This window comes from Vulpes vulpes, chromosome X (genome assembly GCF_048418805.1).
Source record: "Vulpes vulpes isolate BD-2025 chromosome X, VulVul3, whole genome shotgun sequence".
Lineage (NCBI taxonomy): Eukaryota > Metazoa > Chordata > Mammalia > Carnivora > Canidae > Vulpes > Vulpes vulpes.
In genome coordinates this window covers 55,279,347-55,301,842 of record NC_132796.1, presented here as the reverse complement: position 1 = coordinate 55,301,842, position 22,496 = coordinate 55,279,347, and the positions used below count along the sequence as shown (strand labels likewise).

The following is a 22,496-nucleotide window of genomic DNA, read 5'->3' as shown; positions in this document are numbered from 1 at the left end:
GGTGGGTATTTGTCGTTTCTTTTTTTTTCTTTTTTTGTTAACTTTTATTTATTTATGATAGTCACAGAGAGAGAGAGAGAGAGAGGCAGAGACATAGGCAGAGGGAGAAGCAGGCTCCATGCACTGGGAGCCCGACGTGGGATTCAATCCCGGTTCTCCAGGATCGCGCCCTGGGCCAAAGGCAGGCGCTAAACCGCTGCACCACCCAGGGATCCCTTATTTGTCGTTTCTAATGGCTGAGTAATATTCCATTGCATACATAAACCACATCTTCTTTATCCATTCATCTTTCGATGGACACCGAGGCTCCTTCCACAGTTTGGCCATTGTGGACATTGCTGCTAGAAACATCGGGGTGCAGGTGTCCCGGCGTTTCATTGCATCTGCATCTTTGGGGTAAATCCCCAACAGTGCAATCGCTGGGTCATAGGGCAGATCTATTTTTAACTCTTTGAGGAACCTCCACACAGTTTTCCAGAGTGGCTGCACCAGTTCACTTTCTCACCAACAGTGTAAGAGGGTTCCCTTTTCTCCGCATCCTCTCCAACATTTGTGGTTTCCTGCCTTGTTAATTTTCCCCATTCTCACTGGTGTGAGGTGGTATCTCATTGTGGTTTGGATTTGTATTTCCCTGATGGCAAGTGATGCAGAGCATTTACTCATGTGCTTGTTGGCCATGTCTATGTCTTCCTCTGTGAGATTTCTCTTCATGTCTTTTGCCCATTTCATGATTGGATTGTTTGTTTCTTTGCTGTTGAGTTTAATAAGTTCTTTATAGATCTTGGAAACTAGCCCTTTATCTCATAGGTCATTTGCAAATATCTTCTCCCATTCTGTAGGTTGTCTTTTAGTTTTGTTGACTGTATCCTTTGCTGTGCAAAAGCTTCTTATCTTGATGAAGTCCCAATAGTTCATTTTTGCCTTTATTTCTCTTGCCTTTGTGGAAGTATCCTGCAAGAAGTTACTGTGGCCGACTTCAAAAAGGGTGTTGCCTGTGATCTCCTCTAGGATTTTGATGGAATCTTGTCTCACATTTAGATCTCTCACCACCTTGAGTTTATCTTTGTGTATGGTGAAAGAGAGTGGTCTAGTTTCATTCTTCTGCATGTGGAAGTCCAATTTTCCCAACACCACTTATTGAAGAGACTGTCTTTCTTCCAGTGGATAGTCTTTCCTCCTTTATCGAATATTAGTTGACTATAAAGGTCAGGGTACACTTCTGGGTTCTCTATTCTGTTCCATTGATCTATGTGTCTGTTTTTGTGCCAGTACCACACTGTCTTGAGGACCACAGCTTTGTAGTACAACCTGAAATCTGGCATTGTGATGCCCCCATATATGGTTTTCTTTTTTAAAGTTCCCCTGGCTATTCGGGGTCTTTTCTGATTCCACACAAATCTTAAAATAATTTGTTCTAACTCTCTGAAGAAAGTCCATGGTATTTTGATAGGGTTCGCATTAAACGTGTAAACTTCCCTGGGTAACATTGACATTTTCACAATATTAATTCTTCCACTCCATGAGCATGGAATATTTTTCCATCTCTTTGTGTCTTCCTCAATTTCTTTCAGAAGTGTTCTATAGTTTTTAGGGTATAGATCCTTTACCTCTTTGGTTAGGTTTATTCCTAGGTATCTTATGCTTTTGGGTGCAATTGCAAATGGGATTGACTCCTTAATTTCTCTTTCTTCAGTCTCATTGTTAGTCTATAGAAATGCCATTGATTTCTGGGCATTGATTTTGTATCCTGCCACGCTACCAAATTGCTGTTTGAATTCTAGCAATCTTGGGGTGGAGGCTTTTGGGTTTTCTACGTAGAGTATCATGTCATTGGCGAAGAGGGAGAGTTTGACTTCTTCTTTGCCAATTTGAATGCCTTTAATGTCTTTTTGTTGTCTGATTGCTGAGGCTAGGACTTCCAATACTATGTTGAACAGCAGTGGTGAGAGTGGACATCCCTGTCTTGTTCCTGATCTTAGGGGAAAGGCTCCCAGTGCTTCCCCATTGAGAATGATATTTGCTGTGGGCTTTTCGTAGATGGCTTTTAAGATGTCGAGGAAAGTTCCCTCTATCCCAAGACTCTGAAGTGTTTTGATCAGGAATGGATGCTGTCTTTTGTCAAATGCTTTCTCTGAAAAAAAAAATGCTTTCTCTGCATCTAATGAGAGGATCATATGGTTCTTGGTTTTTCTCTTGCTGATATGATGAATCACATTGATTGTTTTACGAGTGTTGAACCAGCCTTGTGTCCCAGGGATAAATCCTACTTGGTCATGGTGAATAATTTTCTTAATGTACTGTTGGATCCTATTGGCTAGTATCTTGTTGAGAATTTTTGCATCCATGTTCATCAGGGATATTGGTCTGTAATTCTCCTTTTTGGTGGGGTCTTAGTCTGGTTTCAGAATTAAGGTGATGCTAGCCTCATAGAACGAATTTGGGAGTACTCCATCTCTTTCTATCTTTCCAAACAGCTTTAGTAGAATAGGTATGATTTCTTCTTTAAACGTTTGATAGAATTCCCCTGGAAGCCATCTGTCCCTGGACTCTTGTGTCTTGGGAGGTTTTGGATGACTGCTTCAATTTCCTCCCTGGTTATTGGCCTGTTCAGGTTTTCTATTTCTTCCTGTTCCAGTTTTGGTAGTTTGTGGCTTTCCAGGAATGCGTCTATTTCTTCTAGATTGCCTAATTTATTGGTGTAGAGCTGTTCATAATATGATTTTAAAATCGTTTGTATTTCCATGGTGTTTTTAGTGATCTTGCCTTTCTCATTCATGATTTTATTAATTTGAGTCTTCTCTCTCTTCTTTTTAATAAGGTTGGCTAATGGTTTATCTATCTTATTAATTCTTTCAAAGAACCAACTCACAGTTCTTTTGGTCGATTTCATTGAGTTCTGCTCGAATTTTAATTAACTCTCTTCTTCTGCTGGGCGTGGGGTCCATTTGCTGTTTTTTCTCTAGCTCCTTTATGTGTAAGGTGAGCTTTTGTATTTGAGTTCTTTCCAGTTTTTGAATGGATGCTTGTATTGCGATGTATTTCCCCCTCAGGACTGCTTTTGCTGCATCCCAAAGATTTTGAACGGTTGTATCTTCATTCTCATTAGTTTCCATGAATCTTTTTAATTCTTCCTTAATTTCCTGGTTGACCCTTTCATCTTTTAGCAGGATGGTCCTTAACCTCCACGTGTTTGAGGTCCTTCCAAACATCTTGTTGTGGTTTAGTTCTAATTTCAAGGCATTATGGTCCCAAACTTTTGGTATCTTCAGACCCGATTTGTGACCCAGTATGTGGTCTATTCTGGAGAAAGTTCCATGTGCACTTGAGAAAAATGTGTATTCAGTTGAGTTTGGATGTAAAGTTCTGTAGATATCTGTGAAATCCATCTGGTCCAGTGTATCATTTAAAACTCTCGTTTCTTTGGAGATATTGTGCTTAGAAGACCTATCGAGGGTAGAAAGAGCTAGATTGAAGTCACCAAGTATAAGTGTATTATTATCTAAATATTTCTTCAGTTTGGTTATTAATTGGTTTAAATATTTGGCAGCTCCCACATTCGGGGCGTATATATTGAGGATTGTTAAGTCCTCTTGTTGGATAGATCCTTTGAGTATGCTATAGTGTCCCTCTTCATCTCTCACTACCGTCTTCGGGGTAAATTGTAGTTTATCTGATATAAGGATGGCTACCCCTGCTTTCTTTTGAGGACCATTTGAATGGTAAATGGTTCTCCAACCTTTTATTTTCAGGCTGTAGGTGTCCTTCTGTCTAAAATGAGTGTCTTGTAGACATCAAATAGATGGGTCCTTCTTTTTTATCCAGTCTGAAACCTGAAACCTGTCTGAAATGATTTCCAGAGTCATAAACAAGAAATTACCCTGCGCCTTTTGTTGGGGTCATTAAGCCCGTTCACGTTCAGAGTTACTATTGACAGATATGAGTTTAGTGTCATCATGACATCTATTCAGTCCTTGTTTTTGTGGATTGTTCCCCTGAACTTCTTCTTAAAGGGGAATTTTAAGAGTCCCCCTTAAAATTTCTTGCAGAGCTGGTTTGGACGTCACATATTCTTTCAGTTCCTGCCTGTCTTGGAAGCTCTTTATCTCTCCTTCCATTCTGAATGAGAGCCTTGCTGGATAAAGTATTCTTGGTTGCATGTTCTTCTCATTTAGGACCCTGAATATATCCTGCCAGCCCTTTCTGGCCTGCCAGGTGTCTGTGGAGAGTTCTACTGTTACCCTAATCATCCTCCCCATAAAAGTCAGGGACTTTTTTTCTCTTGCTGCTTTAAGGATCTTCTCCTTATCTTTGGAATTTGCAAGCTTCACTATTAAATGTCGAGGTTTTGAACGGTTTTTATTGATTTTAGGGGGGATCTCTCTATTTCCTGGATCTGAATGCCTGTTTCCCTTCCCAGATTAGGAAAGTTTTCAGCTAGGATTTGTTCAAATACATATTCTGGCCCTCTGTGCCTTTCGACGCCCTCGGGAACCCCAATTACACGTAGGTTTTTCTTCCTCAGGCTGTCGTTTATTTCCCTTAATCTGTCTTCATGGTCTCTTAATTGTCTGTCTCTTTATTCCTCAGTTTCCCTCTTTGCCATCAACGTGTCTTCTATGTCACTCACTTGTTCTTCCACCTCGTTAACCCTCGTCGTTAGGACTTCTAGTTTGGATTGCATCTCATTCAATTGATTTTTAATTTCTGCCTGATTGGATCTAAATTCTGCAGTCATGAAGTCTCTTGAGTCCTTTATGCTTTTTCTAGAGCCACCAGTAGCTGTATAATAGTGCTTCTGAATTGCCTTTCTTACATTGAATTGTAATCCAGATTTTGTAACTCTGTGGGAGAGAGGACTGTTTCTGATTCTTTCTTTCGAGGTGAGGTTTTCCTTCTAGTCATTTTGCTCAGTGCAGAGTGGCCAAAAACAAGTTGTACTGGGAAAAGGACAAAAAGAGAGAGAGAGAGAAGGAAAGAAAAGAGAAAAAGGAAAAAGAGAAAGAAGAAAAAAATGGAAAAAAGAGAAGAAAAAGAGAAAGAAACAGAAAGAAAGCTGAAACAAAAAGGGGTGGGAGAAGCAATCAGAAATCAAAAAGAAAGAAAACAAAACAAAAGAAAAAAAAACTAAAAAACTAAAAACTAAAAACATGGGGGAGTATCTTCTGATTCTGTATACTTTAAGTCCCTTGACTTCCCCTGGAACTGGTCCTTCTAGCTGGTCTTCTGGGGGAGGGGCCTGCTGTGCTGATTTTCAGGTGTTAGCACTTGGGGGAGCTCCTCTGCCCCCTGCCTGGTGCAGGGCTCAGTGGGGGTTGTTTACCCCGTGAGGCCCCAGGAGGAACAGCCACAATGGCTAGGCAGCTCTGGAAACCTGGATTCAGCCCCGGCAGTAACTCCGGGGCTCTCAGTCTGCAGGGCCTGGAGGCTCCGGGGCGGGGCCGCAGATCTGCTCAGCTCCGGGCTGGAGCGTCCTTGCTGTCCTGGCCCCTCGCGGTCTCTGCCTGTCCCGGGGGGAGGCCGGATCCTGGGCTGTGTCCCGGTGCCCTGTGCTCCGGGGCCTGGGCTGTTGGATTCGCGAACCCGGCCGCGCAGCCTCCTCTCCACGGAGCCGCCACCCGAGCCCCTCTGAGCTGCTCCCGGAGCCGCGCAGCCCCCTCCGCACGGAGCTTCTTCCTCTGCCCGAGCCACCGCCGCCGCCGCCGCCGAGCCGCTCCCGGAGCCGCGCAGCGCCCCCCCCCCCCCCGCCCGCCCCGCGGAGCCGCCACCCGAGCCCGTCGGAGCTGCTCCCGGTCCCGCCGTGCGCACTGCAGCCCTTCAGGAGCTTGTCGCACTCTCCTGGGCGCGCAGGTGCCTGTGAGTGTCCCAGGGAGCCCGAGGGCATCCCCGCCCTCCTGGGTCCTGCTCTAACTCCCTGCGAGCCCCTTTCCGCCCGGGAAGATTGGTGCAGCTCCTGCTCCTCCGGGACCTGTCCTGGGGACACTCACCCCGGCCATAGCCTGGCTCCTCGCGGGGCCCCTCCCCTTGGAGGCCTTTTGTTTCTTTATTTCTTTTTCCCCGTCTTCCTACCTTGATAGAAGCGCGAACTCTTCTCACTGTAGCATTCCAGCTGGTCTCTCTTTAAATCTCAGGCCGAATTCGTAGATTTTCAGGATGATTTGAAGGTTATCTAGGTAATTTGGTGGGGACAGGTGATTTGGGGATCCTACTCTTCTGCCATCTTGCCCCTCCCTGATCAGCTATTTTGTAGAATATCCCTCAGTTGGGATTTGTCTGACATTTTTCTCATGATTAGACTTGGGTACTATGTTTTGGTTAGGAAGAGCTTAGAGGTAAAGTGCCATTATTTTATCAATGGCACATACTATGAACATGACTTATCACTCCAATATTAACGTTGATCTTCTAGCTAAGGTAGTGTTTGTCAGATTTCTGTAATGTAAATTTACTGTTCCTCCTCTGCTTCCTTTACTCTTTGGGAGGAAGTCACTATGTATAGCCCAAACTAAAGGAATGGAGGAAGCTATGCTCCCCCTCCTTGAAGGCAGAGTATCTACATAAATTGTTTGGAATTCTTCTGCATGGGAGTTTATCTCTTCTCCTTTGTTTGCTTGTTTATTTGTTGATTATTCATATAAGTCTATAGGCATGGATATTCCTTTATACTGTGGGTTATACCTCAATATCACTTTATTTTCTTACTCGAATTACTCTAGCTTTGTAAAGTCACATCTTTATGTTAATAAATATAATCTTCATGTTCTTCTTGGCTGTGTGTTCCACGCATATTTCTCTTACTCTTGATTCAAACGGATCTGTCAAAAGTTCATAAATACCCAATGTGAAACAAATAAATCACCAGAATAGTGATTAGTAGATTTTCTTGGTTTTTTTTAAAGGTTTTATTTATTTATTTGAGAGAAAGAGAGCCAGAGAGAAAGAGCACAAGCAGAGGAGGAGCAGAGGGCAAGGCAGAAGAAGACTCCTTACTGAGCAGGGAGCCCAATGCAGGGCTCGATCCCAGGACTCCAAGATCATGACCTGAGCCGAAGGCAGACACTTAACTGACTGAGCCACCCAGGTGCCCATAATTAGCAAAATTTTATTTTGTACACACAAAAAAGACAGTTTGCAAACCAGGAGCACTCAAACCAAAGCATAAAATGAGGCTTGAGGTATATTGATATAAAATAGCTTATATAGTGAGAAAACAAGGGCTTTTTATTCTTCACAGTGATTAGTTAGAATATTTAGAATTTTCTTAAATGATAGAAACTTGGTCAGTGATTATATAAACCTTGGAAAACAGTTTAAATTTTACTAATGATTTCCAGAGTCATAAGCAAGAAATGACCCAGGTCAAGTCAGTCTTACAAAGTAAGCTAAATTAAGCTTTGTTTGTATGACTAAACTGGTTTTGTACACTTGGGAAATTTTCAAAGGTGTTCTCCATTTGTTTTTTTTATTTTAAAAGATTGTAGCCATGTGTTGTTTTCTGTACTTTTATTAATCTGTATATTGAGCAAAATGGGGAAGATATCTTGTACTTCTAGGCATGTAACTTGCTGCCAGCATAATCCTGTAAAGTGTTGTGATTGGCTTATCCTAGAAATAACTGAAGACAAAATAGTTTTGCAGTAGCTCATAGTGGAAATCTAGGAATGCGTGTGCTGGTACCATGTAAAAATACTGAGATTTGAGTTCAATTATGAAGTGATACTTCATTTCCGTAGCTCCACTTACCACATTGTATTTTGTTTATTTTGTAGGTGTGTATTAAAAATGGACCATCACTGCCCTTGGTATATCCTTCTGATTCATTTCTTTACTCTGAAAGGGTCAAAATTGCTCAAAATACCTACCTTCCTAAGCATAGTTGTAATGTGTGTTTATACAACCATAAATCACTGGGTTTTGTATGTACATGGGGGACAGGGGAGGCATAACATTTTAAAGCAAAAATAAATATACTACCAAAGGTATGGTAGTGAATTCTTGGGCTCTCAAAATTAGCTGGGTGTAGTAATGAAATCAAGCACAAATAGTTTTCTTCTTTGACATTATACAATTCAGTTCTATTTTTAGTTGTCTTGATGCTTGAAATATTCTAGATTGTTAATTTCAGGAATTCTTCTCCAAATTCCATAGGTCTGACTTAGGGAATCCATCTGAAACCATGTAACTACAAAGAGAACATGCCACACTATACTAAGTATAGCTGTTAAAATTGTAATAGGTTTTCAGCATCCAAGATTCAGGTTTCCTTGGGTGGGTCAGAAACCAGTCCAGAACTATTAAGTAGGCCAGGTGTCTCTATGCCTGTAAATGAAAGGAAAAACAAGTGAGACATGAACTTGTTCTTCCAATCTGTTCCTATTAAGGGACTTCTATTTCTTTTGAGTTTCTACACAACACATAATGAAGTAGCAGGAGTAACATACTTCATTGCTTTGTTCACTTATGTATCAGTGTGTTTTCAATCAATGGATCTTGATTTCAAATTAGTTTTCCTTTTTTTTCTTTTTTTAGGGTTAATAATTGCATTGGATTTTCCAACTACAAATTCTTTCTTCAGTTCTTAGCTTATTCTGTTCTCTACTGCCTGTATATTGCTACAACAGTCTTCAACTATTTCATCAAATACTGGAGAGTAAGTCATCGCCAGAACAAATACATACGTACTCCAATCTGGGATATTTTTCAACTTTTTTTTTTACATTTTGAAATAGGTAATACTAAAGTAACCAGAAAGGAAGGCACCAAAAACAAATTTCCCATGTTGACTATTCTGAGATTTAGGAATTTGTTATTTAAGGATTCCACTTAAACAAATTTATGTCATACATGAGAATCTTGTTAAGACCCTTAAGAACCTAATCTCTTGACTCTTAGTGATTCTTTATAATGTACTTATCTAGTCAAGTTTAAAAATCCACTTCTTTCCAATTATAGATTTCTAAAATGTTGAAAGTAATTTTGAATCTCTAGTTTCCTAAGAAAAATGCTAGCAAAAGACTTTCTCATTTCCTGTTCAAAAGAGAAATGCAAATTTTCTACTGAACACAAAGATTAATTGACTAATCTTCGCATATGACCAAAATGAAATGAGTCTTATTGAACTTTGTATGACAAACACTGGGTTGAGAATTAGGAAACCTAAGTTCTAATGCTGGCTCTGTTACCTGCTTCACTGACTCACTGCCAAGATCAGATAAAACATATGTTAAAAGTATTTTACGTTTCAACATACGATTTTGATGATTATAGTGAAATCTAAAAAATAATTTCATATTTCTTCTACTTGAAGATTTCAACTATACCCTATTTCCAAAAGAGTTGAAGGCATATTTTTACTTTACATATGTGTATGGAGTCTGGCAGCAGTATAGTAATTTTTTTTATTTCATACAAATGGACTTCAGAAGATATCCCTTCCCCACAATTCCAGTACAGTAGTTAAAATATAATAATCTTCCATGATGAGGGTTCCAAACTGTAAATAAGTGGCAAAAGACAGATATGGGCAGAGCTATTAGTTATTACTGTAGGAATTATATAAGAGCCCATATAACAGGAATATCTCACCTCAGGTGAAAAGGTAAAGCAGCAGGGAAAGAATGTGAATCCTGTGACCAGAATAAAGATTATAATAAACTGGAGAACAAAGAAGAAAGACAGGCAGTGAGAACCTAAATACCTGAGAGTAGTTAAATTATTTAGTGTTTTTATCCCTACTAGTGTAGAAAATACAGTATAGAAAATTATAGTAATGTGCTTTCCATTCCCCCAACTTGCTTAATTGATTCAGATATTTAATAACTTTAAGAATCAGGAATTATATAATGTATACCAAAATATCAACTCAGAGATACAAAAGTATAAGCAGAAATAAAATTTTCTCTTAAATTTTCCCCAAATACAAAATGTTTCATTATCTTCCATCTCTTCTATGGCTCCTTTCCACATCACAGGATCTCTTATCTATTGCTCAGGTTTTTATGACCTGTTTGGCATCCCATTCACATACTGAGCTACTACCTGAATGTAAAGAAAATCTATTACATCCAATTCAACAGGGAAAGTGTCAGCCTTGGTCTTCACTACAGATCTTACTTGGTCTTCACTACAGACCTTACTTGGTCTTCAATACATAGGCTGCTGCTATTTAAGAACTCTTTATGGAGTAAACAATGTTGCATTTTACACATTTTGCCTTGGCCCTCTAAGTCAGTCAAATCATCAACTACCACAATGCTATCCAGGTTCTGTATGCACTTTTTATTATTGATAGATTATATTTGGATATGAATTAATTACTATAAATATGCCAGTATTCACAAGCACAAGAATATAGCCTCGTACTTTTTCTATACCCTCATTTTTTCTCTACAATAGACTAGCTCATGCCTGACAGATGGGACATAAGAAAACCTGTCTTGGCTTGCCTTCATAATGAAAAGGACATTGACTATTCAGAGAAATGCTTCTTTGCAGTCTCTCTAACCTGAAAGCACTTTGGGGTGGTTTAGAGAAGGCTTTCTCAGTTTAAATTGAGTCTCACCTTAAAATAAAAAGTAAATACTGCCATGTATTTTAAAAACCATGTGTCAAGGAGACTAGTGGTTCTCCTAAGAACAGCAACCCCCATTTACCATATTCAAAGTACTTTCATACCTATTATCTCATCTTCTCACCATAGCCTTATAAAGTACACAGGACAGGAATTGTTAGTCTCATTTAAAAATTATAAAGTTGAGGCTCACTGGAAGCTGTCTGACCCTAAACCCAGAGATCTTAAACACTATGCCATACCCTATTGCTATTATGGTTCTGCTATGGAAAAGCTATAGCTTCTTTGGAATAAAGAATTCAGAAAACTATCATCAAAGAATGTTTTTTCTCTATATATTAGCTTAAAGAGTAGCATCTTCGATAGGAAATTGATCTTTGCCTTATTAAAAAAGTAGTAATATACCCCTTCCGCACTGGGACATGAATCTCCTCACAGAGACTGTGAATTATTTTAGAGCCAAAATAGTAGTATTATTCTACCAAATTCCCCTGAACTGTTTCTGGTGATTATTGCTTTGAGCAATTTAGCTTAGTTATCTCTTGGGAAGGTAATTTTGAACATAGGGCTGTCAACCTCTTCTAACAAAAAAGGACTTTATCAAGGGATATCCTTTGGCATATAAAAGATAGTTCTGCAAGAGTAATTAAGGGAGGAAAAGACTTCCAGCTTAACTACCCAGAGTGTGAACTTTCTATCAGTCCCTCTTGCCTAGACATTTCCTATTGCCCACTTAAACATGAAAAGTAAGAAGTAAAATAAATGTAAGCTTTAAAAGCTTTAACAAACATACTCAAAGAGTAGAGATTATGAAAGCAAAAACCTAGTTGGGCTAAAACCACTACAAAACAATGTATAAAATTTTTCCTATAAACTCAGAACAAAACAAACATAAACTAATCAAATTCAGTTTGGGTGCTTAGGCCAAGATTTTGTGGAGGGATCATTTCAGGAAGGAGCTTCAGATAAAGGTTTCCGAAGGTTGAAGTCCCTGAGGTAACTATTTCCTGGGGTGCTCTGCCCCATGCAAACTTTACCCAGACCACCCCTCAGCTGAAAACATCTGACTAACTGATTTCCCTTTATCTTCATCCTTCAAATATATATACTCTGAAAGATCCCCAATATTTCCTTACATCAAAATAAATAAAAATCTTCTTTAAGAAAGAAATCTGTGCTATTTGAATTTTCCAAGTGTTTTCAAGTCTTAATTTTTTCCTTCCAAATTGAAGTAGAACAAGATACTAATGTTAAGGTCCACTTCAATCAAGAATCACTTTTAATTTTATTACTCAAGAGTATTTGGAAATACTTTAATACAATTCATTATGCCAAAACAATTATCAGCACAGGAAAGGGGGAAATAAAAAAACTTCTCTCAACTGCTCACTCCAGAATTGAAATTGTTTTCTAATGTTCTCTTCAGAAGATAACATGTTACACATTGTGCATGCTGGTTTAAGGCTGCATGCAAAAAGGAAAGCTGATTTCACATGGAAAATAAGATGTCCCAGATAATTATAAAAGTCTTTAGCTACCTACTTTTACAATTGCCTGTCAAATCCTGCTTGAATTTACTGTCCAATGAGCTATTTTTCACAGGATGTGATATACCAGGACATTCTACTTCAACTATAAAAAACAACCACAAAAAATTTTCAGTAGCTTTAACGTCAGGTTATAACTTATAGGTAGAGCATTTAAAAAATATACCTGTGTGTTTTAACTTCCTACATGTATCATTGTGATGTTTTCTTTTTTTTTTTTTTTGATGAATAGTCACAGAGAGAGAGAGAGAGAGAGAGAGAGAGAGAGAGAGAGAGGCAGAGACATAGGCAGAGGGAGAAGCAGGCTCCATGCACCGGGAGCCCGATGTGGGATTCGATCCTGGGTCTCCAGGATTGCGCCCTGGGTCAAAGGCAGGCGCCAAACCGCTGTGCCACCCAGGGATCCCCATTGTGATGTTTTCAACACATATATGTCCAAGGAATAATGATATATAAAGTATTTCAGAAAAACCAACTTGAGACAGGAGGATGAACCATATGACCTCAAGATCACCTTTGGCCAGTGATTCATAATTTGCAAACTAAATGGAGTAGCTTTAAGAGGTCACATACCAATTATGGCCTGATTATACCCTTTTTACACTACCCTTTTCTAATTGCTGCAGTATATACTCGATTTTACACTGAACTTAATCAGGGATCCATTTTAGGCTTTGTACACTGAAAATATATCCATAATGTGGTATGGTCATCAACAGAACTGTTTTTTAAAACTTCTATAAAATTTACATTTTAATTATAACTATACATTTTATACATGTGAGAAAAATGATAACATATAGAAAAACTAGCCAATCCTTATCACTTTAATCCTTTGTTTCTATTTGTTTATTATTTCTTTTCTAGGGGGAATTGCCCAGTGTTCGCTCAAAGTTCCATGTTCTTTTCCTCCTCTTTGTGGCCTGCATGTTTTTTGTCAGCCTTGTGATTCTCTTTGGTTACCATTGTTGGCTTGTCAGCAGAAACAAAACCACCTTAGGTAAGAATGGCTGTTAAGACTAGGGAAAAACACATTAATGTATATCATAGTGACCTATGGATTATTCCCAAGGAAGAGAAAAAGTTCCAGTGAAGCATTTTATTTGTAGTGACATTCCTTTGCCTCCAAACTGAGACAGGTATAAACGCATATAACCAAACTGGGAGAGCCATAGTGAATGAAGAAAGCATTATTGAATGAAACCTCACACAAAACCAAAATGGACCATTGCTCTTTATAGCTCACATTGGGTAATAGGTCCCCAAACTTATGGCTTGAAAAATTTCTTAATGTGTTCACATGAGGAAGTGAAGGTAAAAATCACTACAGAAGGGAATATCAGAAGGTGGAGGTGAAGGTTAATAAAGATAGAAGAATTGAAATTATTGAGGGCATCCAAAGACAGAGTGCTGAGAATCTAAACCAACAAATCATTGGATATCTACAATCATCAAATATCTTTGGAGGGCCTGGGAGCATGATAAATACACTGAATAAGCAAGTTTCTAGAAAATGAATACAAGTGAACATTTTTACTGTTACTCTATACTCCAAGCTATTATTTGGAGAATTATATTTCTGATTAATTCAAGTGCAACAATTTTATTTCATATTTCACTATAGATGTATATTTCACTATAGTATACAAATAAATGCATAAGGAATGAGGAGAAAGTGTCCAAGTGTTGAATGTTTAGCTAAGATAGATTGAGGAAAGTTTAGTACAAAAGCCACTATATATTTGGAACACATTTACTTATAATGCTAATATCTAAGAAAGTATTTACACTCCTTTTCTAAACCAAATATCTGTAGTACTTAGTTGTTAGGGTGGTAGATCACCACATTTGGCTTAGACATAACTGCAAAGTAGAGAAGCACGAAAAACTTCACAATAATGGAGTCTGAAAACAAAGAAAAAAATGGGAAATGGCCAGATGCAGCTGGCCCAACAGTGAGTGTTTGCTTAATGGGATAAATATGTGCCTAAAAATAAGGTGTACTAAGATGGTCCAATTCCTCAGCCTTTGGGGTGATTATAGTTCATCTGTTGACATTTTTTTCTGGAGTAAAACTTTATTTCTTACATTGCAGGTTTCAGTGCAAACATCTTCATTTCTGAAATGTTTCAAAACCACATCAATGTCATAACCATCTCTTCATCATTACTTTAGTCTCAACTCTAAAGATCGAGACCATTTGGCTGCTATTGCCACTTACATTCAAATAAAGCACTGTTAAATTTGTTCTTTTACTCCTTACATGCAGCAGCACAAAATATAATTCCCTCATGGCTGCTTAATTATTTCTGCCACTATGTGCTTCTTCTGCCTTTAAAAAAAAGAGTACCAATTCTTTGCATTTAATAACAAAATTACTTTATATTAAGTGATTAGACTGTTTTTTACTAAGTAATTTAACAATATCTAAAGATGAGAAGCCTATGCTACCACAACAAAAAGACACTATAACATCAAGTCACATTCATGGAGAACTATAAAATCATGATAGTCCTGAAATTTGTTCCTTTTCCCTCTTTTCTTCAACTCCCCTATTCTGCCCTAGAGGCCTTCTGTACTCCAGTGTTTACAAGTGGCCCAGAGAAAAATGGGTTCAACCTTGGCTTCATCAAAAATATCCAGCAGGTGTTTGGAGATAACAAGAAGTTCTGGTTAATACCTATTGGGTCCAGGTAGGTAATTATTACCACTGAAAGACGTTGATGCCAGACCATGACTTGAAGTAGCAAATTCAATTTTAATTGTTTGTAACAAGTAACAGTCCAATGAAAAACTCTATTTCCCAAGTTTTTTTATTTCTAGGTTAATAAAGACAAATTAGACATGAGGATATGATAAATGGACATTCTCATGCTTTATGGCAATGCAAACTGGTACCACTCTTTTACAAATGAATTTGGTAATATGTATCAAAAATTGTAAGAATCCACATGTCCATTGTTTAGAATTCCACTTCTAAAAATCTATCCTAAAGACAAACTAGGCACAGAAATGTGCATTACAACATCATTTTCAGCCAATGATTAGAAAACATCCAACCTAAATACTCAACAATATGCTATATATATCCCCACTGACTGGAATATTATGTAGTCATAAATAATAATTATTAAGACTGTCACAATAAAGGGAAATACTCTACTTTAAGTGGAAAATGTAGAATTCAAATGGTATGTACTCTGTGATTAAAAATATACACAAAAATATGTATAAACATATACCGACGAAAACCAACAGAGGGGACATATACCCCTAAAATGCTGTAAGTGGTAAGTGGTACCAGTTAGTGTTTTACAGGCTCATTTATTTAAGGTCTATGGCATATCTTACTATCCTGGCTATAAAGCAAAAGACAAAAGTGTGTTGGTGGGTAATGTTGATTAATAACTCTTACCAGCAATTATTTGCACCCCACTACTACACATACACACACAAATATACACGCACTATCACTACATCAAAGAGAGGCCTAAAATGAGTCTTCTCTGAAATAAAAAAAACAAAAGCAAAAAGCAAAGCCCATTCCCTTATAATCAGTATACTTATATCTTCTGTAGGGAACTATCAATAAAATCTGTCAACTTTCAGTTAACGACAATTGTGAACAGGAGAAAAGGCATAGGTAATATAAAACTAATAATCCAAAAGTCACTCAGATATAAATTTGCAGTGCATTCAGATATATATACTCAGGTGTCCAAACTGTAGCCCACTCTAGCCAGAACTAACTTAGTTCCCTCCAACGCATCCCATCTGTTAGTGGACAGAGATTAACTAAGAAGGTAGCCCTAGATTACTATAGTGGATCCCACATGAGGATAATTGCCCCCAGAATCTGCACTCCTAGAGATACCTCACTCTGGCTGTTTCGCACAGTTCCCAATAACCTTTCTGCCATTCAAGCCAAATAACAGAGCATCCAGACATTAATATCTATCACCAATTCATAGCAACTTATCTCCAATATATCAGTGATTATTTTTGTTGAAAACAATCTGAATCTGCTAATTTTTGTTGAAAATTTAGAACCAAAGCAATAAAATAATTGTATATAAATTGAGATGATCATCAGTAAATAATATTTATGAAGCCCACCATGTGTGCATATTACCATAATGGGCACTATGGGAAACAAGTTAAACAGTTGCTTACAAACCAGAACAGTTGACACTGATGCAGATATAGACACTGAGAGCAATACAGCAACTAAATGATGCTATTGTAAAATCTTATTCCACCATGGCTTTAGCAAATAAGCTAAATGGTTTAAATCTTTCTAAGAACCCCCTCCTATTTCTAAGAGGGCTATTACCTTCATAAAAAGTCTATGTCAGCTGCAAGAGCTCACTGCCTTCCTTTACCCAACAGCCCTGGTGATGGACACTCCTTCCCTATGAGGTCTATGAATGAGTCACAGAACCCACTGCTAGCAAATGAAGAGCCTTGGGAAGACAATGAAGATGAAAACCGAGGTAAGGAGGCTCAAAAGGAAGTCTGCTCTCCACCCAGCAGAGCAAGCACTAATAAAGACCATGTTAATACAACCGATGTAGTGTAGTGAGAAAATAGTGTCCAGAAAGATTATATAATCATGTCAACCTCCTAAGTGCCCTTTGAATAGAAAAGGGCAAGTATGGGCAGATTTGTGTAGCAAATATGGGTGGCTTAGGTTGGATTAGATGGCAACTTGGAAGGTTGCTTACGAAATTTGTGATACCATGATTTATAATCAGTCAGATAAGTCAGGACACATAATAAACTACTGTTTATATTTGTAAATAATCCAGCCAGTTGGCCATTCATGGTGCTTTGTTTGAGTTAATTTAATCAGAGGGCAGCAGCTCACCTTTCTCTACCCTAATTTATTAATGTTGGTTAAATTTTCTTTAAAATCCCATTCCCATTCTCTTTTAAAATGGTTTAAATACACAAAGAAATATAGTATGTGTAGGCAAGCCTACACCTGCATGTAGTCTACTTTTCTAAAAGGCAGAGCAGCAAAGGAAAAATGAGGAAGCAGAACTTTGTCCTTCCACCGTTCTCCCACTAGATTTTGGATCATAATGAGATTTGTGGTGTGTGCGTGTGTGTGTGTGTGTGTGTGTGTGTGTGTGTGTGAAAAGGTGAAAGTTAAGTTCTCATGTCACATACCCCTACCATCACCTGTTCTTTGTCTCCACGTGACGTTATGCTTACAAGTGTGCCTCCACCATTTGTTTATGTTTCTAATACCAGGCATCAGAGTGTAATTTTTACCAGCAGATCCCAATAATACAATAGCTGATAAAAATTTTGAGTGAGAAATTGTAGTGCTTGTCAAAAATTACCTAGAGTGAATAAGGCTGATGAGGACATTAAAAAAAGCATTGAGATGAGGAACACAGATGGGAAACATAGCTTTATAAATGTTTACCCAGTTAGATTATCTAGGCCTAGCATTTCTATTTGGAAGTCCAGTTTTAGAGTAAGATGGGTTGTTAGGACTAAGCAAGATAAAACCTTCCAAAATTCAGTTACAAAGGGAAAGAGTTCTTGCCCAGCTGACTGAGCACCTCCCTATTGACTCCTGCTGACCCTTTATTGAAAAACTGTATTTTGACCTACTTTCCATCAGCTATCACTCTTTCAATTTTTTTCTTTTTCAAGTTTTTAAATTCTGATTAGTTAATATACAGTGTAATATTAATTTCAGGTATAAAATTTAGTGATTTAACACTCAATAAAACTCAGGGCGCTACCACAATATGTGTGCACCTTAATCTCCATCACCTAATTAACCCATCCCCAAACACCTCCCCTCTGATAACCATCAGTTTGTTCCCAGATAGTGAAAAGTTGATTTCTTGGTTTTCTTCTCTTTTTCCCCATGTTTGTTTTGTTTCTTAAATTCTACATATAAGTAAAATCATATGGTATCTCTCTTTCTCTGACTTATTTCATTTAGTATAGTACTGTCTAGCTCCATCCATGTCCTTGCAAATGGCAAAATTTCATTCCTTTATATGGCTATTATTCCATTGTATATACATACCACATCTTCTTTATCCAATCATCAGTCAATGGGCATTGGGGCTCTTTCCATAATTTGACTCCTGTAGATAATGCTGCTATAAACATCAGAGTGTGTTTATCCCTTCAAATTAGTATTTTTAAATCCTTTGGGTTATTACCTAGTAGTGCAATTGCTGGACTGTAGGGTAGTTCTATTCTTAATTTTTTGAGGAACCTCCATACTGTTTTCCAGAGTGGGTGCACAGTTTGCATTCCCACCAACAGTATAAAAGAGTTCCATTCTCTACATCCTCACGAACACCTGTTGTTTCCTGTGTTGTTCATTTTGGCCATTCTGACAGGTATGAGGTGATAATCTCATTGTAGTCTTGATTTTTATTTCCCTAATGGTCAGTGATGTTGAGAATCTTTTCCTATGTCTGTTAGCCATCTGTCTTTTTGAAAAAATGTCTATGCATGTCTTCTGCCCATTTATTTTATTTTTTTTATTTTTATTTTTTATTGGTGTTCCTTTTGCCAACATACAGAATAACACCCAGTGCTCATCCCATCAAGTGCCCCCCTCAGTGCCCGTGACCATTTCTTAACTGGATTATTTGTTCTTTGAGTGTTGAGTTTGGTAAGTTCTTCATATATTTTAGATACTAACCCTTTATCAAGTATATTGTTTGCAAATATATTTTCCATCTCATAGATTGCCTTTTAGTTTTGAGGATTGTTCCCTTCAATGTGCAGAAGTATTTTATTTTGATAAAGTCCTAATAGCTGATTTTTGCTTTTGTTTCCCTTCCCTCAGGAGACATATCTAGAAAGAAGTTGCTTCAGCTGATGTCAAAGAGGTTACTGCCTATGTTCTCCTCTAGGATTTTAATGGTTTCCTGTCTCACATTTAGGTCATTAATCCATTTTGAATTTATTTTTGTGTATGGTGTAAGAAAGTGATCCACTTTCATTCTTTTGCATGTTGCTGTCCCATTTTTCCAACACTCTTTGTTGAAGAGACTATCTTTCCCATTGGATATTCTTTCCTGCTTTGTCAAAGATTAATTGACTATATAGTTATAGGTTCATTTCTGGATTTTCTATTCTGTTCCATTGATCTATGTGTCTATTTTTAAAAGATTTTATTTATTCATTCACAAGAGACAGAGAGAGAGCAGAGACACAGGCAGAGAGAGAGAAGTAGGCTCCTCACAGGGACCCGATGTGGGACTTGATCCTGGACTCTGGGATCACACCCTGGGCCGAGGACAGACACTCAACCGCTGAGACAACCAGGCATCCCTATGTGTCTATTTTTTGTGCCAGTAATATACTATTTTGATCCCTACACCTTTGTAATGTAACTTGAAGTCCAGAATTATGATGTTTCCTGCTTTTCTTTGCTTTTTCAGTTTTGTGTTGGCTATTCAGTGTCTTTTGTGATTCCATACAAATTGTAGGATTGCTTGTTCTAGCTCTGTGAAAACTGCTGCTGGTGTAATTTTGCATTAAATGTGTAGATTGCTTTGCATAATATAGACAATTTAACAATCCACAATCCAATCCATAATCATGGAATGTTTTTCCATTTCTTTGTGTCATCTTCAATTTCTTTCATCAGTGTTTCCTAGTTTTCAGAGTACAGGTCTTTCATCTCTTTGGATAGATTTATTCCTAGGTATCTTATGGATTTTGGTATAATTATAAATGAGATCCATTCCTTGATTTCTCTTTCTGCAGCTTCATTATTAATGTATGGAAATGCAACAGATTTCTCCACATTGATTTTGTATCCTGTGACTTTATGGAATTTGTGTATCAGTCCTAGAAATTTTTTGGTGGAGTTTCTCAGATTTTCTGTAGAGTAGCATTTCTTTTCATTTGTGTGGTATTTGTTTGTTATTTCTCCTCTCTCACTTGTGGTTTTATCTACTTGAGTCCTTCCTCTTCTTTTTGATAAGTCTAGGTAAGCGTTAATCAATTTTATTAATTATTTCAAAGAACCAAATCCTAGTTTCATTGATCTGTTCTATTGTTTTTTTAGTTTCTATATCATTTATTCTTTTTTTAAAAGATTTTATTTATTTATTCATGTGAGACACACAGAGAGAGTGAGGCAGAGACATAGGCAGAGGGAGAAGCAAGCTAACTGTGGGAAGCCTGTAGGCTCCCTCAATCCCAGGGCTGTAGGATCATGCCCTGAGCCAAAGGCAGATACTAACTGCTGAGCCACCGCTCTAATCTTTATCATTTCCCTTCTGCTGGCTTTAGGTTTCATTTGCTGTTATTTTTCTAGGTCCTTTAGGTGTAAGGTTAATTTATTGCTTTGAGATTTTTCTTGCTTCTTAAGGCAGGCCTGTATTGCTATATACTTCCCTTTTAGGACCACTTTTGTTGCATCCCAAAGGTTTTGGACTGTCTTGTTTCGTTTATTATGTTGAAATATAGTCCCTCTAAATCTACATTTTTGAGGGTTTTTTTTTAATCATGAATGGATGTTGTGCTTTCTTAAAAAAAGATTTTATTTATTTATTCATGAGAGAGAAAGAGAGAGGCAGAGACACAGGCAGAGGGAGAAGCAGGCTCCATGCAAGGAGCCTGATGTGAGACTCGATCCCGGGACTCCAGGATCACGCCCTGGGCTGAAGGCAGGCGCTAAACCGCCGAGCCACCCAGGGATTCCCGATGTTGTGCTTTTTAAAGTGCTTTTTCTGCATCTTTTGAAATGATCATATGGTTCTTATCCTTTCTTTTATTAATGTGATGTGTCATGTTGATTGGTTTTCCAATAATGAACCAACCTTGCAGCTCAGTAGTAAATTCCACTTAAATGATTCTTTTAATATACTGTTGGATCTGATTTCCTAGTATTTTATTGAGAATTTTTGCATCCATGTTCATCAGGGATATCAGCCTTTAGTTCTCTTTTTTTAATGAAGTCTTTCTCTGTTGTGGGTATCAGAGTAATACAACTCCATGTATTTGTGGTCTTTCCAAATTTTTTCTTGTGATTGACTTCAAGTTTCATACTGTTGTGGTCAGAAAAGAAAGATGCATGGTGTTATCTCAATCTTTTTGTATTTGTTGAGGCCTCATTTGTGATATAATATGTGATCTATTCTGGAGAATTCCCATGTGCACTGTAAAGATTGATTGATTGATTGATTGATTGATTGATTGATTATGAGAGAAAGTGAGTACAGGGGTGAGGGAAGGCCAGAGGGAGTGTAGAGAGAGAATCTCAAGCAGACTCCTCACTGAGCACAAAGCCTAATGCGGGGCTTGAACTCATGACTCTGAGATAATGACCTGAGCTAAAATCAAGAGTTGGACACTTGACTGAATGAGCTACCCATGTGCCCCTCTCCCATGTGCACTTTAAAAGAATGTGCATTCCACTGCTTTAAGATGGAATGTTATGAATATACCTGGTCCAGTGTCATTCAAAGCCATTGCTTCCTGGTTGATTTTCTACTTAGATGATCTGTCCATTGCTGTAGGTCCATTGCTATAACCTGTCCATTGCTGTAAGTTGCTGCAACATCAGTTAGTTCCTTTATGTTTGTTATCAAAATTTTTAGACATTTGAGTGCTCCCGTGTTGGGTGTATAAATATTTACAGTTGTTGTATGTTCTTATTAAACTGTCCCATTTGCCCTTCTTCATCTCTTGTTACAGTCTTTGTTTTAAAGTCTACTTTGTTTGATATAAGTATTGCTACTCTGGCTTCCTTTGACATCCATTTGCAAGATACTTGTTTTTCCATCCCCTCACTTTCAATCTGCAAGTGTCTTTGGGTCTAAAATGAGTCTCTGGTGGGAAGAATATAGATGGATCTAGGTTTTTTAATTTATTCTGACACCATAACTTTTGATTGAAACACTTAATCCATTTACATTCAGGGTAAGTATTGACAGTTATGTATTTAGTGTCATTTTATTACTTACTTTGTCATTGTTTCTGGAGATTTTCTCTGTTCCTTTCTTGTCTTTGTCACTTTTGTTCTTTTCTTTCCACACAAGGAGTCCCCTTTTGTATTTCTTACAGGGCTGTTTTAGTGATTACAGATTCCTTTGGTTTTCTTTGTCTGGTAAGCTCTTTAGTTTCCCTTCTATTTTGAATGATAGGCTTACTGGATAGAGTATTCTTGGTGGCAGGTTTTTCCTCTTCAGCATGTTGTGTATATATATCATGCCACTCTCTTCTGGCTTGCCAAATTTCTGTTGAGAAATTTCCAGCTATCTAATTTTCTTTTGTAAGTTAGGCACTTTTTTGTCTTGTTGCTTTTAATAATTTTTTTTCTTCATCACTATATTTTGCAATTTTAATGACAGGATTTGTTGGTGATGGCCTGCTTTTGTTGATTT

At 37.8% G+C, this 22,496-nt stretch overlaps 1 protein-coding gene across 5 annotated transcripts in view; it reads left to right on the top strand.

Annotated features, from left to right (window-relative positions):
* ZDHHC15 (zDHHC palmitoyltransferase 15) overlaps positions 1-22,496 on the top strand; it is a 172,635-nt gene that overhangs the window by 102,725 nt on the left and 47,414 nt on the right. For 2 of the 5 annotated variants that reach the window (XM_072744823.1, XM_072744825.1), the window contains 6 exons: positions 7,767-7,799; positions 8,527-8,647; positions 12,982-13,114; positions 14,681-14,807; positions 16,504-16,607; positions 18,944-19,040. In XM_072744823.1, coding sequence (XP_072600924.1) covers positions 7,767-7,799; positions 8,527-8,647; positions 12,982-13,114; positions 14,681-14,807; positions 16,504-16,607; positions 18,944-19,040 — 615 coding nt within the window. Of the gene's footprint in view, positions 1-7,766; positions 7,800-8,526; positions 8,648-12,981; positions 13,115-14,680; positions 14,808-16,503; positions 16,608-18,674; positions 18,767-18,943; positions 19,041-22,496 lie in introns of those variants that run through there. The other 3 variants (XM_025987814.2, XM_025987813.2, XM_072744824.1) reach the window with 2 other exon arrangements.